Genomic DNA, 14,633 nt, shown 5'->3' on the forward strand with positions numbered 1-14,633 from the left:
CTCCTACATGTGCGCTTGGAAAAACCACTTTTGTAAGCCTAACATACAAGATAGTGTATTTATGACTTTTTTCACTATGCCATAGTGTTTTTATGACTTTTTTTTTTTCACTAAGCCATTTTTCAGTCATATATATAATTTTTTTTACCATTTCAGCATGCCAATAGGTCAACAAAGTTGTATGTGCAGTGGAAAGTTTGGTGTTTAGTTTTACAATAATCTTATAATGCCTTTGCGTCTTTGATATCTGGGTTTTGCATGGACAGACATCCCCTTGAGGAAAATCTGGCTGCAGCTTCTGATAAAATAGCTGTTCTAACACAGAGTAGATATCCTTCAGGACATTTTGAGACCAGCTTTCAGAGAGCATCAGGGAGTGAGCCATCATTGTCAGACAGCAGCACTGTGGGTATTAGGACTCCTCAAAGTTTTCCTTATCTCACCAGGGAAAGCTGATCCTTCCAGGTGGTGTGATAGATGTGAAACCCCATACACATTTACCTTATATGCCAATAATTGCAAAAAATTTGTTTCAGGCTTTGGGTGATATCAACAACATTGAATATGAAATAAGACTTGTTGGTGACTGAAGGTATTCTGTATCAGAAACCCTTCATGCCTTAAACATTTTTTTCCCTTGTGCCAATGTAGATGATGTTGCCGATGCTGTAAACGAAGTTTTTGTGGCACAAATGATGATATGCATGTTATTTTTCATGTAGGTACTAATGATGTACTGAAGGAGAGAACTGAGGAACTGTTGGAAAAATGTTGCTAGCTTATGCGACTTTTTCGAGCTAAAAGTAACAGTGTTATGATTTCAGTTCTTTGCAGGATTGGGGCCAGGAACACCTCCTTGAGTAAGGTATTCAGTCTAAATAACAGATTAGGGAACCTCTGTTTTCAGGAAAGAGTTTAAGTTCATAAACTTGTGGCAGCATTTCTACATGAGGTGTGATAAGTTTATGAAGGACAAATTACACTTAAATGAAGTGGGAGCTGCATGTTTTGATAGGCTCCTTAGTGAGTTTATGTATGTGATTTGTTAAAAAAAATGCAGCCCCCCTTTGTAAATACTTTTCCAGATAGGTTTCATCTGAAAATATTTCATGTTAATGCATGAGGATGCAAAATAAAGTCTCAGAGTTAGTGTCAGCAAAATTGGAAGGAAAATATGATATGATTGCCATTTCCAAAATTTGTTTAGATATCAGTGATACAGATTTCCTTGCTGAGTATTCAGTTCCAGGGTACACTAAGTTAAATAGGGATAGGGAAAAAAAGTATATGGCACTGTTCTGCTCTTTGTTAAAGCTTATTTAAATATCATAGAAAAAACTCATATCTCTTAAGAATGTTGACTTCATTTTTTGTAGGAATTAAAGACCAACTGTGTAAAAAAAATGACTGTAGATTAAAGATTTTATGATCACTCAGCAGAAATTTGCATTGAACAAGATTCTGTCATAGTAGGAGATTTTAACATAATGGTATGTAGATGGGGACTCTACCTAAATTTACTTGATTTTGCCCTAATCCAAGTAGTCTGGAAACTGACTTGTGGTGATAATATATTAGATTTTGATTTAACTACAAATGAAGATCTCATTAATAACGAAGTTGGAGAAAAGTTTCGTATAAGTGATAACTGACAAATTACTTTTGAGGTCACTTTCAGCACTCCATCTAGTGTTGATTAGCATGACAGTTTCGAAAAAATAGCACATTTTAAACCCATATCCATCTAGAGTTTACTTTCTTACAGTCTATCACATACTCCCACAACTCCTGCTTTAGTAGTAGTGCTAGTCCTTCCTTTGCTCTTGTCCGCTCACCAACCCCTGACTTTATTCCCCAAACATTCCCCATGTGTTGTAGAAGGGGACTAAAGGAGATGGGAGGGGGGGCTAGAAACCCTCACCTCCTTGTATTTTAACTTTCTAAAGGGGAAATAGAAGAAGGAGTCACACGGGGAGTGCTCATCCTCCTCGAAGGCTCAGATTGGGGTGTCTAACTGTGTGTGGATGTAACCAAGATGAGAGAAATGGAGAGATAGGTAGTATGTTTGAGGAAAGGAACCTGGATGTTTTGGCTCTGAGTGAAACAAAGCTCAAGGGTAAAGGGGAAGAGTGGTTTGGGAATGTTTTGGGAGTAAAGTCAGGGGTTGGTGAGAGGACAAGAGCAAAGGAAGGAGTAGCACTACTCCTGAAACAGAAGTTGTGGGAGTATGTGATAGAGTGTAAGAATGTAACCTCGAGATTGATATAGGTGAAACTGAAAGTAGATGGAGAGAGATGGGTGATTATTGGGGCCTTTGCACCTGGTCATGAGAAGAAAGATCATGAGAGGCAAGTGTTTTGGGAGCAGCTGAGTGAATGTGTTAGCAGTTTTGATGCATGAGACCGGGTTATAGTGATGGGTGATTTGAATGCAAAGGTGAGGAACGTGGCAGTTAAGGGAATAATTGGTGCACATGGGGTGTTCAGTGTTGTAAATGGAAATGGTGAAGTGCCTGTAGATTTAAGTGCTAAAAAAGGACTGGTGATTGGGAATACTTGGTTTAAAAGAGAGATATACATAAGTATACGTATGTAAGTAGGAGAGATGGCCAGAGAGCATTATTGGATTATGTGTTAATTGATAGGCGCATGAAAGAGAGACTTTTGGATGTTAATGTGCTGAGAGGTGCAACTGGAGGGATGTCTTATCATTCTCTTGTGGAGGTGAAAGTGAAGATTTGTAGAGGTTTTCAGAAAAGAAGAGAGAATGTTGGGATGAAGAGAGTGGTGAGAGTAAGTGAGCTTGGGAAGGAGACTTGTGTGAGGAAGTACCATAGACTGAGAGCAGAATGGAAAAAGGTGAGAGCAAAGGACGGAAGGGGAATGGGGCAGGAATGGGATGTATTTAGGGAAGCAGTGATGGCTTGAGCAAAAGATGCTTGTGACATGAGAAGCGTGGAAAGGGTGGTGAGTGGTGGGATGTAGAAGTAAGATTATTAGTGAAAGAGAAGAGAGAGGCATTTGGACAATTTTTGCAGGGAAATGGTGCAAATGAGTGGGAGATGTATAAAAGAAAGAGGCAGGAGGTCAAGAGAAAGGTGCAAGAGGTGAAAAAGAGGGCAAATTATAGTTGGGATGAGAGAGTATCATTAAATTTTAGGGAGAATAAAAAGATGTTTTGGAAGGAGGTAAATAAAGTGTGTTAGGCAAGAGAACAAATGAGAACATCAGTGAAGGGGGCTAATGGGGTGGTAATAACAAGTAGTGGTGACGTGAGGAGATTGAGTGAATATTTTGAAGGTTTGTTGAATGTGTTAGATGATAGAGTGTCAGATATAGGGTGTTTTGATTGAGGTGGTGTATGAAGTGAGAGGACCAGGGAGAATGACTTGGTAAACAGAGAAGAGGTAGTGAGAGCTTTGTGGAAGATGAAGGCTGGCAAGGCGGCGGGTTTGCATGGTATTGCAGTGGAATATTTTAAAAAAGGGGGTTACTGTGTTGTTGACTGGTTGGTGAGGATATTCAATGTATGTATGGTGGAATGCATGCATGGTGCTATTGTATAAAGGCAAAGGGGATAAAGGTTAGTGCTCAAATTACAGAGGTATAAGTTTGTTGAGTATTCCTTGGAAATTATATTGATTGATTGAGAGGGTGAAGGCATGTACAGAACATCAGATTGGGGAAGAGCAGTGTGGTTTCAGAATTGGTAGAGGATGTGTGGATCAGGTGTTTGCTTTGAAGAATGTAAGAAATACTTAGAAAAACAAATGGATTTGTATGTAGCATTTATGACATGATCTGGAGAAGGCATATTATAGAGTTGATAGAGATGCTCTTTGGAAGGTATTAAGAGTATATGATGGGGAGGCTAGTTACTGGAAGCAGTGAAAAGTTTTTATTGAGGATGTAAGGCATGTGTACAAGTAGGAAAAGAGGAAAGTGATTGGTTCTTCGTGAATGTTGGTTTGCGGCAGGGGTGCGTGATGTCTCCATGGTTGTTTAATTTGTTTATGGATGGGGTTGGTAGGGAGGTGAATGCAAGAGTTTTGGAGATAGGGGTAAGTATGCAGTCTGTTGTGGATGAGAGGGCTTGAGAAGTGAGTCAGTTGTTGTTCGCTGATGATACAGCGCTGGTGGGTGATTTGGGTGAGAAACTGCAGAAGCTGGTGACTGAATGTGGTAAGGTGTGTGAAAGAAGAGAGCTGAGAGTAAATGTGAATAAGAGCAAGGTTATTAGGAACAGTAGGGTTGAGGGACAAGTCAATTGGGAGGTAAGTTTGAATGGAGAAAAACTGGAGGAAGTGAAGTGTTTTAGATATCTGGGGGTGGATTTGGCAATGGATGGAACCATGGAAGCGAAAGTGAGTCACAGGATGGGGGAGGGGGCGAAAGTTCTGGGAGCATTGAAATATCTGTGGAAGGTGAGAACATTATCTCAGAAAGCAACAATGGGTATGTTTGAAGGAATAGTGGTTCCAGCAATGTTATAGGGTTGTGAGGCATGGGCTATAGATAGGGTTGTGCCGAGGAGGCTGGATGTGTTAGAAATGAGATGTTTGAGGACAGTATGTGGTGTGAGGTGGTTTGATCAAGTAAGTAATGAAAGGATAAGAGAGATGTGTGGTAATAGAAAGAGTGTGGTAGAGAGAGCAGAAGAGGGTGTATTGAAATGGTTTGGTCACATGGAGAGAATGAGTGAGGAAAGCTTGATAAAGAGGATATATTTGTCAGAGGTGGAGGGAATGAGGAGAAGTAGGAGAGCAAATTGGAGGTGGAAGGATGGAGTGAACAAGATTTTGAGCGATCGGGGCCTGAACATGCAGGAGGGTGAAAGGCGTGCAAGGAATAGTGAATTGGAATGATATGGTATACTGGGGTCGCATGCTGGCAATGAATTGAACCAGGGTAAGTGAAGCATCTGAGGTAAACCATGGAAAGTTTTGTGGGGCCTGGATATGGAAAGGGAACTGTGGTTTCGGTGCATTATATATGACAGCTAGAGACTGAGGGTGAGTGAATGTGGCCTTTGTTGTCTTTTTCTTGTGCTACCTTGCACAGGTGCAGGGGAGGGGGTTGTCATTTCATGTGTGGCAGGGTGATGATGGGAATGAATAAAGGCAGCAAGTATGAGTTATGTACATGTGTATATATGTATATGTCTATGTATGTACATGTATGTATATGTTGAAATGTATAGGTATGTATATGTGCGTGTGTGGACGTGTATGTATATACATGTGTATGTGGGTGGGTTGGGCCATTCTTTCGTCTGTTTCTTTGCGCTGTCTCACTAATGTGGGAGATAGCAACAAAGTATAGTATAATGTGATAATAAGAATATTAATTTATTTTGATATATAAGTGAATTTACATTGCCATTTGCTAATAGTGAAAGACACTGTGATCTCCATATTTAGAAGAAGTGCTTTGGATTTATCATTAGTGGGCATGAGCCATACAACATTACCCCTCCAGCATATACTAACTCCCTGCAAGACTGACTGCTGAAGTCTTTGACAGCCAGTATAGATGTGTTGTGCAATTTTTTATTTTATTCTATTTCATCATATTGATATTTACCTTTACAAATGTTTTTCTTTATATGATTTTTTCTCTGTATATTTTCAGTCAAATTTATTGTGTTCTCATTGATGATTTGCTTCATTAACAATTTATATATTTGTTTTTCACCATCATCTGTATACCATATATATGCTTTTCAAAGTAAATAGACAGATTATCAGTACATACTTTGGTTGGGGAAATTTATTTTTTAAACACTGTATGTTTTACAAAGAGTGGATAGGTGGAAAAGGTGGGTTCACAACTTGACCTGGGCCATAATACATGGCTTGGTAACCCTTTTTCACTTTGAAAATTTCTGCTTTGGGAATGGTGTTGGTACAGTAGTGTAAATGGTTTAATATTAAGGAATCATTTAAGAGTACCAAAGAGTCAACTTATCTTTGACATCTCCAGGCCATAAAGTGACTTTGTTTACCTTCTACAGAAAATGAAGTCTCTGTCATGTCATCACTCTTGTTGGCTTTCTTCCTCCTTCAATCTTTGTTGGAACTTGATGAGAACTTCTTTATCTTCTATATGCTTATAATCACCTTACTATAGCTATTTTGTAACAAAATAAAGTGCATGTCAGTCATTTACAGAAATTGTACCAGATAGTGATGTCTCTGGACTTTGCATGCTTGAGGTTAAACCGCGAGAGAAAATGCACTTGCTTAGAAAGAGGTCCTAGGGCAATTATAGATGAATAGATAAGTACAGGGGTTCCAAAAGGAAAAAAGTTCATAGGAAGTTGTTTTTCCATAGTGACATTCAAGAATTGGAGTACATATTCACAAAATGAAACTATGGCCACAGAAGAGTGTCAGAAAAAAAAAATCACTTTTTATTATTACTCTTCCATTGTCTATCAATCATGAGATATATAGATATATTTCAGTTTCTAAAAGAGGAAACAAGAAGGAATCAAGTGGGGAGTGCTCATCTTCCTCAGAGACTCTGATTGGGGTGTCTGAATGTGTGTGGATGTAACTAAGATAAAAGAGAGGTGATAGGTAGTATATTTTAGGAAAGAAACTTGGATTTTCTGGCTCTCAATGAAATGGAAGCTCAAGGGTAAAGGGGAAGAATGTTGGGAGTAAAGTCAGGGGTTGGTGAGAGGACGAGAGCTAAAGAAGGATTAGCTCTACTAATGAAGCAGGAGTTGTGGGAGTGTGTGACAGATCGTAAGGAAGTAAATTCTAGATTGGTGTGGGTAAAACTGAAAATGGATGATAAGCGATGGGTGATTGTAGGTGCTTATGCACTTGGCCACGAGAAGAAAGATCATGAGAGGCAAGTGTTTTGGGGACATCTGAGTGAGAGTGTCCGCAGTTTTGATGCAGGAGACTGGGTATTAGTGACGTGTTTTATAAATGTGAAGGTAAGTAATATGGCAGTTGAGGGTATAGTTAGTGCACATGGGGTACTCACTGTTATGAATGGAAATGATGGAGAGCTTGTGGAGTTGTGTGCTGAAAAAAGACTAGTAATCAGGAATTCCTGGTTTAAAAAAGAGATAGACACAAGTATACATATATAAATAGGAGAGATGGTCACTGGGCATTATTAGATTACATATTTGTTGATAGGCATGTAAAAGAGAGACTTTTGGATGTAAACGTGCAGAGAAGGGCAACTGGAGGGATGTCTGATCACTATCTTGTTGAGGTGAGGATGAAGATTTGCCGAGGTTTTTGAGAAAGAGGACACGATGTCGGGGAGAAGAGAGTTGTGAGAGTAGGTGAGCTTGGAAAGGACACATGCGTGAAAAATATCAAGGGAACTTGACTGTAGAATGGCAAAGGTGAGAGCAAATTAAGTGAAGGGAGTGGGTGAAGTAGAGGAGGTATTTAAGGAAACAGTGATGGTATATGCAAAAGATGCATGTAGCATATGAAAGGTGGGAGGTGGGCAGATTAGGAAGGATAGTATGTGGAGGGATGAAGATGTAAAGTTGCTAGTGTAAGAGAAAAGAGAGGCATTTGGGCTGTACTTACAGGGAAGGAGTGCAAATGATTGGGAAATATATAAGAGAAAGTGGCAGGAGGTCAAGAGGAAGGTGCAAGGGTTGAAAATGAGGGCAAATTAGAGTTAGGATAAAGTATCATTAAAATTTAGGGAGAATAAAAAGGTGTTTTGGAAGGAGGTAAATAGTGTGTGAAAGACAAGAGAACAGATGGGAACATTGGTGAAGGGGCAAAAGGGGAATTGGTAACAGGTAGAGATGGATTGGGTATTTTGAAGGATTGTTCAATATGTTTGATGATAGAATGGCATATGTAGGGTATTTTGATTGGGGTGGTAAGCAAAGTCAGAATCATGGAGAATGGTTTAGTGAAGAGAGAAGAGGTGGTGAAAGCCTTGCAGAAGTTGAAATGTGGCAAGGCTGCTGGGATGGATGGTATTGCAGTTGAAGTTAAGAAAGGGGATGACTATCTTGTTGATTAGTTGGTAAGGATATTCAGTTTATGTATGGATTGTGATGAAATGGCTGAGGATTTGAGGAATGCATGTATAGTACCTTTGTATAAAAGCAAAGGGGATAATGGTGAATTTTCACACTACCAAGGCATAAGTTTGTTGCATAGGAGGATATTGATTGAGAGGTTGAAGGCATGTACTGAGCAAAAGAGTGTGGAGGAGCAGTGTGGTTTCAGAAGTGGTAGAGGATGTGTGAATCAGGTTTTTGCTTTGAAGAATGTGTGTGAGATGTACTTAGAAAAACAGATGGATTTGTATGTAGCATTATCTAGGAAAGGCATATGATGGGGTCGATAGAGATGCTTTGTGGAAGGTCTGAAGGATATGGGGTGTGTGAGGTAAGCTGCTAGGCGTGAGAAGTCTTTCAAGGGTGTAAGGTGTGTGTATGAGTAGGAAGAGAGGAGAGTAATTGGTTCCCAGTGAAGTTTGGTCTGTGGCAAGGGTGTGTGATGTCACCATCGTTGTTTAAGTTTTTATGGATGGGGTGGTGATGGATATAAATGCAAGAGTTTTGATGATGGGGTGAGTATGCAGTCTATTGGGGATGAGAGGGCCTGGGAAGTAAGTCAGTTGTTGTTCGCTGATGATACAGCACTGGTGGTTGTTTCGAGGGAGAAATTGCAGGAGTTGTTAAATGAGTTTTGAAGAGTGTGTGAGAGGAGAAGGTCAAGAGTAAATGTTGATAAAAGCAAGGTTATTAGGCTTAGCATGGTTAAGGGACAAGTTCATTGGGGTGTAAGTTTGAATAGAGAAAAATTGGAGGAAGTGAAGTATTTTAGATATCTAGGAGTGGACTTAGCAGTGAATGGAAGTGTGGAAGCAGAAGTGAGTCAAAGGGTAGGGGAAGGGGCAAAGGTTCTAGGAGCAATGAAGAATGTTTGGAAAGAGAGAATGTTATTTTAGAGAGCATAAATGGGTATGCTTGAAGGAATAGTATTACCAGCAATATTATATGGTTGCGAGGCATGGGCTATAGATAGGGTTGTGTGGAGGAGGATGGATACGTTGGAAATTGAATGTTTGAGGACAATATATGGTGTGAGTGCTTTGATCAAGTAAGTAATGAAAAGGTAAGAGATACATGTGGTAATAAAAAGAGTGTGGTTGAAAGAGCAGAAAAGGGTGTGTTGAAATGTCTTGGACATAAGGAGAGAATGAGTGAGGAAAGGTTGACAATGAGGGTATTACTGGCTCATTAAGCAAGTGTCACTAACCCTCCTTATACCCAGGCAGGTAGTACTGGTAATATACCTCCCAGGTTGTTGGTTGCCTACCAGCTACTACCTTTTAAAGGCATGATGTATAGTGGTATATGTCATAAATATCAAAACCAAGTGGAGCCCATATGATGATTAAACTGCTGAAAATTTCAGGTAGACAATTGTAGAAACGATAAAGTTGTTGCATAGATTAGCTACAACAAGAATCGCATGTGATAAATCAAGAATATCTCACATATTTTATTCTTTATACTTGCTGTTTTGTAGCTGGTTAGCACAGTGATAGCATATTTATGTACTTTACCTTGTTTAGGGTCTTGTAGATTTAACTTCAGCTTGCTGGACTTGAACTTGGATTACTTGGATTTAGACTGGATAAGATGGACTTGGCTACAGCCCTAGTAAGTGGTGTCATGGACATTTAGTTGAAAAGTCACTTGGGACATGATACCTGGCACCTCTGTTGGTAGGCATGTTAATGTTGGTAATGATTGTGCTGTCAAGGATGATTGTGAAGGCTTCTTTTGAATAATGCAGTTAAAAGAACTTGCTGTTTTTTGATAGCATCCCAGTTATTAAATGGTGCACAGAATGGTGTGGAGAAAAGACCATATCAGATTCCTGTGACATGCCTAGTGTCTTGTAGTCTGCAGCATGATTATGCTGCATTGCCACAGATTGAGATTATTTTTTTTATTGGAATTCATTTGATATGTTTTTACATGCAGTTCATTAAAGTCTTTCTCCTCCAGTAACTTGCTGCCAGTTTTGTTGAGTTTCCTTTCCTTTTCAGTTTGTGGGATGATGGTGTAATTGATCCAGTGGACACACGGCATGTCCTTGGCCTCTCATTATCAGCTTCTCTTAATGCTCCCATTCCTAAGACAACTTTTGGTGTCTTTAGAATGTAATGTGTGATGGAGGTAATTCAAGCAACCTAGTTATATAGATGGACTATTCAGTTGAGGACTGAGTTTATATAGATGTCTTTGTGTATAACTGCATTGTATGTTTTGATTTTGATAGTACAATCAGATCTTGCTCCTGTGTATATTAAGTAATTAGATGCAGAAGTATGCTGTTGTAATGCATGGACTGGGGTCCTCAGTTAAATAGGAATGGTAGGAATAAGTACTTAGTGGACTTCTGGACTTGATAAAGACAAAGTTTTCTGGTGGCATAAGCAGCTGTACATTTTCATTCTTCAGTTTTTGTGCTAAGCATTGAATTCCAAAAGAATGATTTAAGTATATCAAGAATTAACCAAGTGGAGGTAATTACCAAAAATTTATTCTTATAAATCTTTTAGTTGCTTATAAAGTGAAAAAGAAACTATTTGCTTGAACAAGACAGAGGAATTTAGGATGGAGTTAATGTCAGTGTTGGTCTGTGATGTTAAAGATTTTTTTGAAATGTGAATTATATGATGCAGATATATATACAGCAGTGAGACACTGAACAATTTACCCCTGGGAGTTTAATGAAGCAAACTCTGGACATTGTATCTCATTCTACAGTTAAATGCATTTCCTCTTATGTCAGTATCTATTTATTCCTACCATGAGATTTTGAGATTTTTTCATGAAGCTTGATGAAGCTTTGTTGTTATTGTTGATGGCAAGGCATATAGACTTTTCATGTACATTACATACGAATTTATATGTCATGTGGCAGATTTAGATTCTTATATTTTTTCAATAGTTTTTTGATATATGTGTAGTTTGATGCATTTTTCTATATAGATATTGGGCCATGATATTTTTTTTGAAGTTGTTTATTTTTCTAATTTTACGTTATGAATTTTGTCTCATTACCCTGGACAGAAATACCATCTGAAAGTCTGCTGGTTATTTCTTCTTAAACTTCATCATTCTTTTTTTTCAGAATGGCATACTTTGAAAGTCTTTTTTATAACAAAATCAACTGTAAACTTGATAAAGCTTTTAAAGTATTAGAAAGCTGTAGATTTTTGTACCACATTTTTATATTATGCACTTAACAGAAAAGCACTTTTCATGTCAAAGAGTATACTCTCAGATGATTGTTTTTAATGACAGCCATTAGATTTTGAAAAGGTATCAAGTGCCAAGTTACTACCAAGTTTGCATTTGAAATTGTTTTGCTTAAGTTTCAATTTCAGACACATTTGAAATGACACCTAGAGAGTGGATGTGAAGAAATGAGGTCATTTTTTCATCAGTTTCTGGCACTACCTTGCTTATGCAAGAATGGTAGATATTTATGAAAGAGAAAGAAGCCATCAATCCTAACATCAGGAGAGAAATACATTAGTGATTACATAAATTTCATAGTATAGATTGCATTTTGTTTTTAAAGGGTGCCAGACAATCCATTTACTTTCATGTTTAAATGTTTCACTGACAAGTTGAACTGTCTTTTACAAAAGTCTTATAGTGTATTCAACATTGTGTTCATTACCATGTGTTTTGTTGTAAATACGGACTTGGTGTGGGATGTATGTAGAATATTTTTATAGATGATATTAAATTGTAAATAAAGTTGAAAAATTCTTAAAGTTTTTCTGTTGGAGATACAATAGTATATCATGTAATTAATTGGTTTTATCCTGAACCTCCACTTGAAACCCATATGTATAGTAATTAATGTATTTCATGCATCATATAAGATGATGCATAACATCACAGAGAGGGTAAAACTTATCAGTGGAAAACTAAGATTGCTGGGATCTAATATGGGTCCGTCACTTTACAAGGATGTGCAAGTTGTTGGACCAAGTTTTGAATCTATTTATTTATCTATATCTCTGACACCTGTTCCCCCTGGGTTCTCACACTAAGGGGCAGCCACTGCAAAAGAATCTCCACTTATCCCTGTCCTTGCATGCCTCCCTCGTATGCACCATTCCTTGCATTCTTCCACCAGGTGGTCCTCCTCTCACACCAACCCCTTTAATTGTGCTATCATATACTTTCCTTGTAAACTCCCAGTCTTGCATTGTTTCCACATGCTCAAACCACCATAAAGTATTACATTTCATCCATTCTACCATTTCACAATTCATTCCCTTTGCATTCCCTGCCATACCACATCTCTCATACACCCCTTCATTTCTTTCTTCATTCCATACAGTCACACCACATGCTCTTCTCAAAGCCTGGATTCTTGACCTCTGTGACTCATTCCATGTTCATGTTTTGGCTGCTAGGTCAGGGTCAGAAGGACTATGCTGTCCCTTAATCCTTTCTTGACTTTTGTACTTACTCCTTTACCCTTCATTATTCTTTTAAGGGACCCAATGACTCTTCTACCCTGTACTGCTCTCTCCCTTATCTCTCCTTCCATATCACCAAACTTACCCAGGACAGCTCCTAAATACTCAATTTCTCTCACTTCCAGTCTTTCTTCCCATATCCAAAGCACAATTTAGTTCACTTTCTTCTTTCATTCTATATGGTTTTACAAAATGTGTACTTTCACCCTTTTTCCATTCAAACACCATTACTTTACTTGCACTTGCATTTACCTTCAATCGCTTACACTTACACATTATAAAACATGCAACCTTCCGCAACTCCTCTTCACTCTCAGCAAACAACACAGTATCATCCACAAACAGGCTTGCCACTATCCAGCATATCTCATTGCCACACTCCATCTCTGCACCCCCTTTCCCTAGTTTTACTTTCTCTTACCTTATCACTCCTTCCATATATATGTTAAAAAGCCTCAGAGACAACATACAGCCCTGCCTCACACCCACATGTATACCAAAACTTTTGCTTAACTCTCCACCCAATCTTGCACATGCACTTGCCACTCTATAGAAGGCTTTCACACCATCCAACAGTTTTCCTCATACTTTTATATCTTTAATACATCCCATAAAGCATTCCACTCAGTTCTCTCATATGTTTTCCCCACATCCATGAAAGGTGCATACAGCTTCTTACCTTTCTCCTAGATACTCTTTCATAGTCGTTTTTACCACAAAATTCCCATGTTACTGTTTGAGAAAACAAAGTTTAATAGGGATGGTGTATCAGATGCTTTGACTTTATGTGGTCACTGACAGGCTGATGAAAGAAAATTTCCAGGATGAATTCTTGGCATTTGTGCCACTGTAACACGCAATCCCCTTCCAAATCTAGTGCTTCTCAGTCTATTACGTTCTAATGGAAATCTCCCTTCATCATAATTGTACCATCCCTAAGGATTGACAGTCCTGCAGCTTCATTTGCTATCCTGAATGTTCCATCTCTGTTTTTGTTGTACAGTTGTTCTGGATCACTGTAGTTCTTTGGGAGCTGTGAAATATCAACATCACTATGCACATCTCTCCCATCAATTATTCCCATTACTTTGATTGAGCCATTAATTGCTCTTTCCAGGAATGAAATATTAACCTAAATGAAGAAGGCCAGTCCTCTCTCCCTTTTATCCTCCTTGTCCCTCCTTCCTGTTATGTACCCTTTAGATGGCTTAAGCCAAACTTTACTTCTGCTGTGACTTTGGTCTCTACTGTTCCATCTACATTAGGATTGATTTACTTGATTTATCTCTAAAACTCCATCTCTTTACTATTTTCTAACAGACCATCTGCATTTGTGTACATAATTTTTTAATTTAAGACTTTAAACACTTGGCACTTTTCTCCTTCCTGAACTATTGGTAGAAGGGATGCTCTGCCCCCACTTAAGTCCTCCCAAGTTTTGTCTAAACACTGTATTCTCTTTTTGTTTATCACCTCTTGTAAACACCTCACTGAAGTAGACCTTTTTGGAAAATTTCTTAGCCTTTCAGCACTTTTTGGCTACATATCACAGTATCAATGTAATCCGTAGTTGTTGGCCCTTTGTTCCCTCCGAGTCTCCCAATTTTCTTGGCTTCTTTGACCTTCATACTCGCACTTGTCAAGACCAGTGCATCAAACAGTTTTTCTAACTCTTTGCTCTACCTTTGCTACCCTTTATTTTAAGTGTGGAAGATGTTCTTCCAACCAAAAGATCAACAACTTTTGGCTGTTAACATCATTGTGCACATTGTCATAGTTGAAGAGCAGCCTACCAGTGATAATATCTCCTCCTCTTTAGCATATTTCTTAATTATCTTAAACAGTATGTACTCTCTTAACCCTTCAGTCATCAACCGTTAAGTGCTTCCCTGATTTTCCTGTGGTTGTGTTTGTGTGTGTGTGTGTAATTATTGCTTTTTTGTGATTACTTATATGTGCTGTATGGGGAGGGAGTTTTATGCTCATGGGGCTTCACATCCTGAACATTCTCTACTATCATACAGCTTTTCAAATGAATGTTGGTCCCCATTTCTTGAACATTTCTACTATCATACAGTTTATTAAGTTTATGTCCTCAATCTTTCTTTTCCA

General features: G+C 38.5%; 1 protein-coding gene across 1 annotated transcript in view; it reads left to right on the plus strand.

The window, feature by feature from the left end:
• Mccc2 (methylcrotonyl-CoA carboxylase subunit 2) overlaps positions 1-11,804 on the plus strand; it is a 130,845-nt gene extending 119,041 nt beyond the window's left edge. The window contains exon 12 of the mRNA XM_071672181.1: positions 10,062-11,804. Coding sequence (XP_071528282.1) covers positions 10,062-10,179 — 118 coding nt within the window. The 3' untranslated portion in view covers positions 10,180-11,804. The remainder of the gene's footprint in view (positions 1-10,061) is intronic.
• The last annotated feature ends 2,829 nt before the right edge of the window (positions 11,805-14,633 follow it).

The sequence above is a fragment of the Panulirus ornatus genome, chromosome 17, assembly GCF_036320965.1.
Source record: "Panulirus ornatus isolate Po-2019 chromosome 17, ASM3632096v1, whole genome shotgun sequence".
In the NCBI taxonomy this organism is placed as follows: domain Eukaryota; kingdom Metazoa; phylum Arthropoda; class Malacostraca; order Decapoda; family Palinuridae; genus Panulirus; species Panulirus ornatus.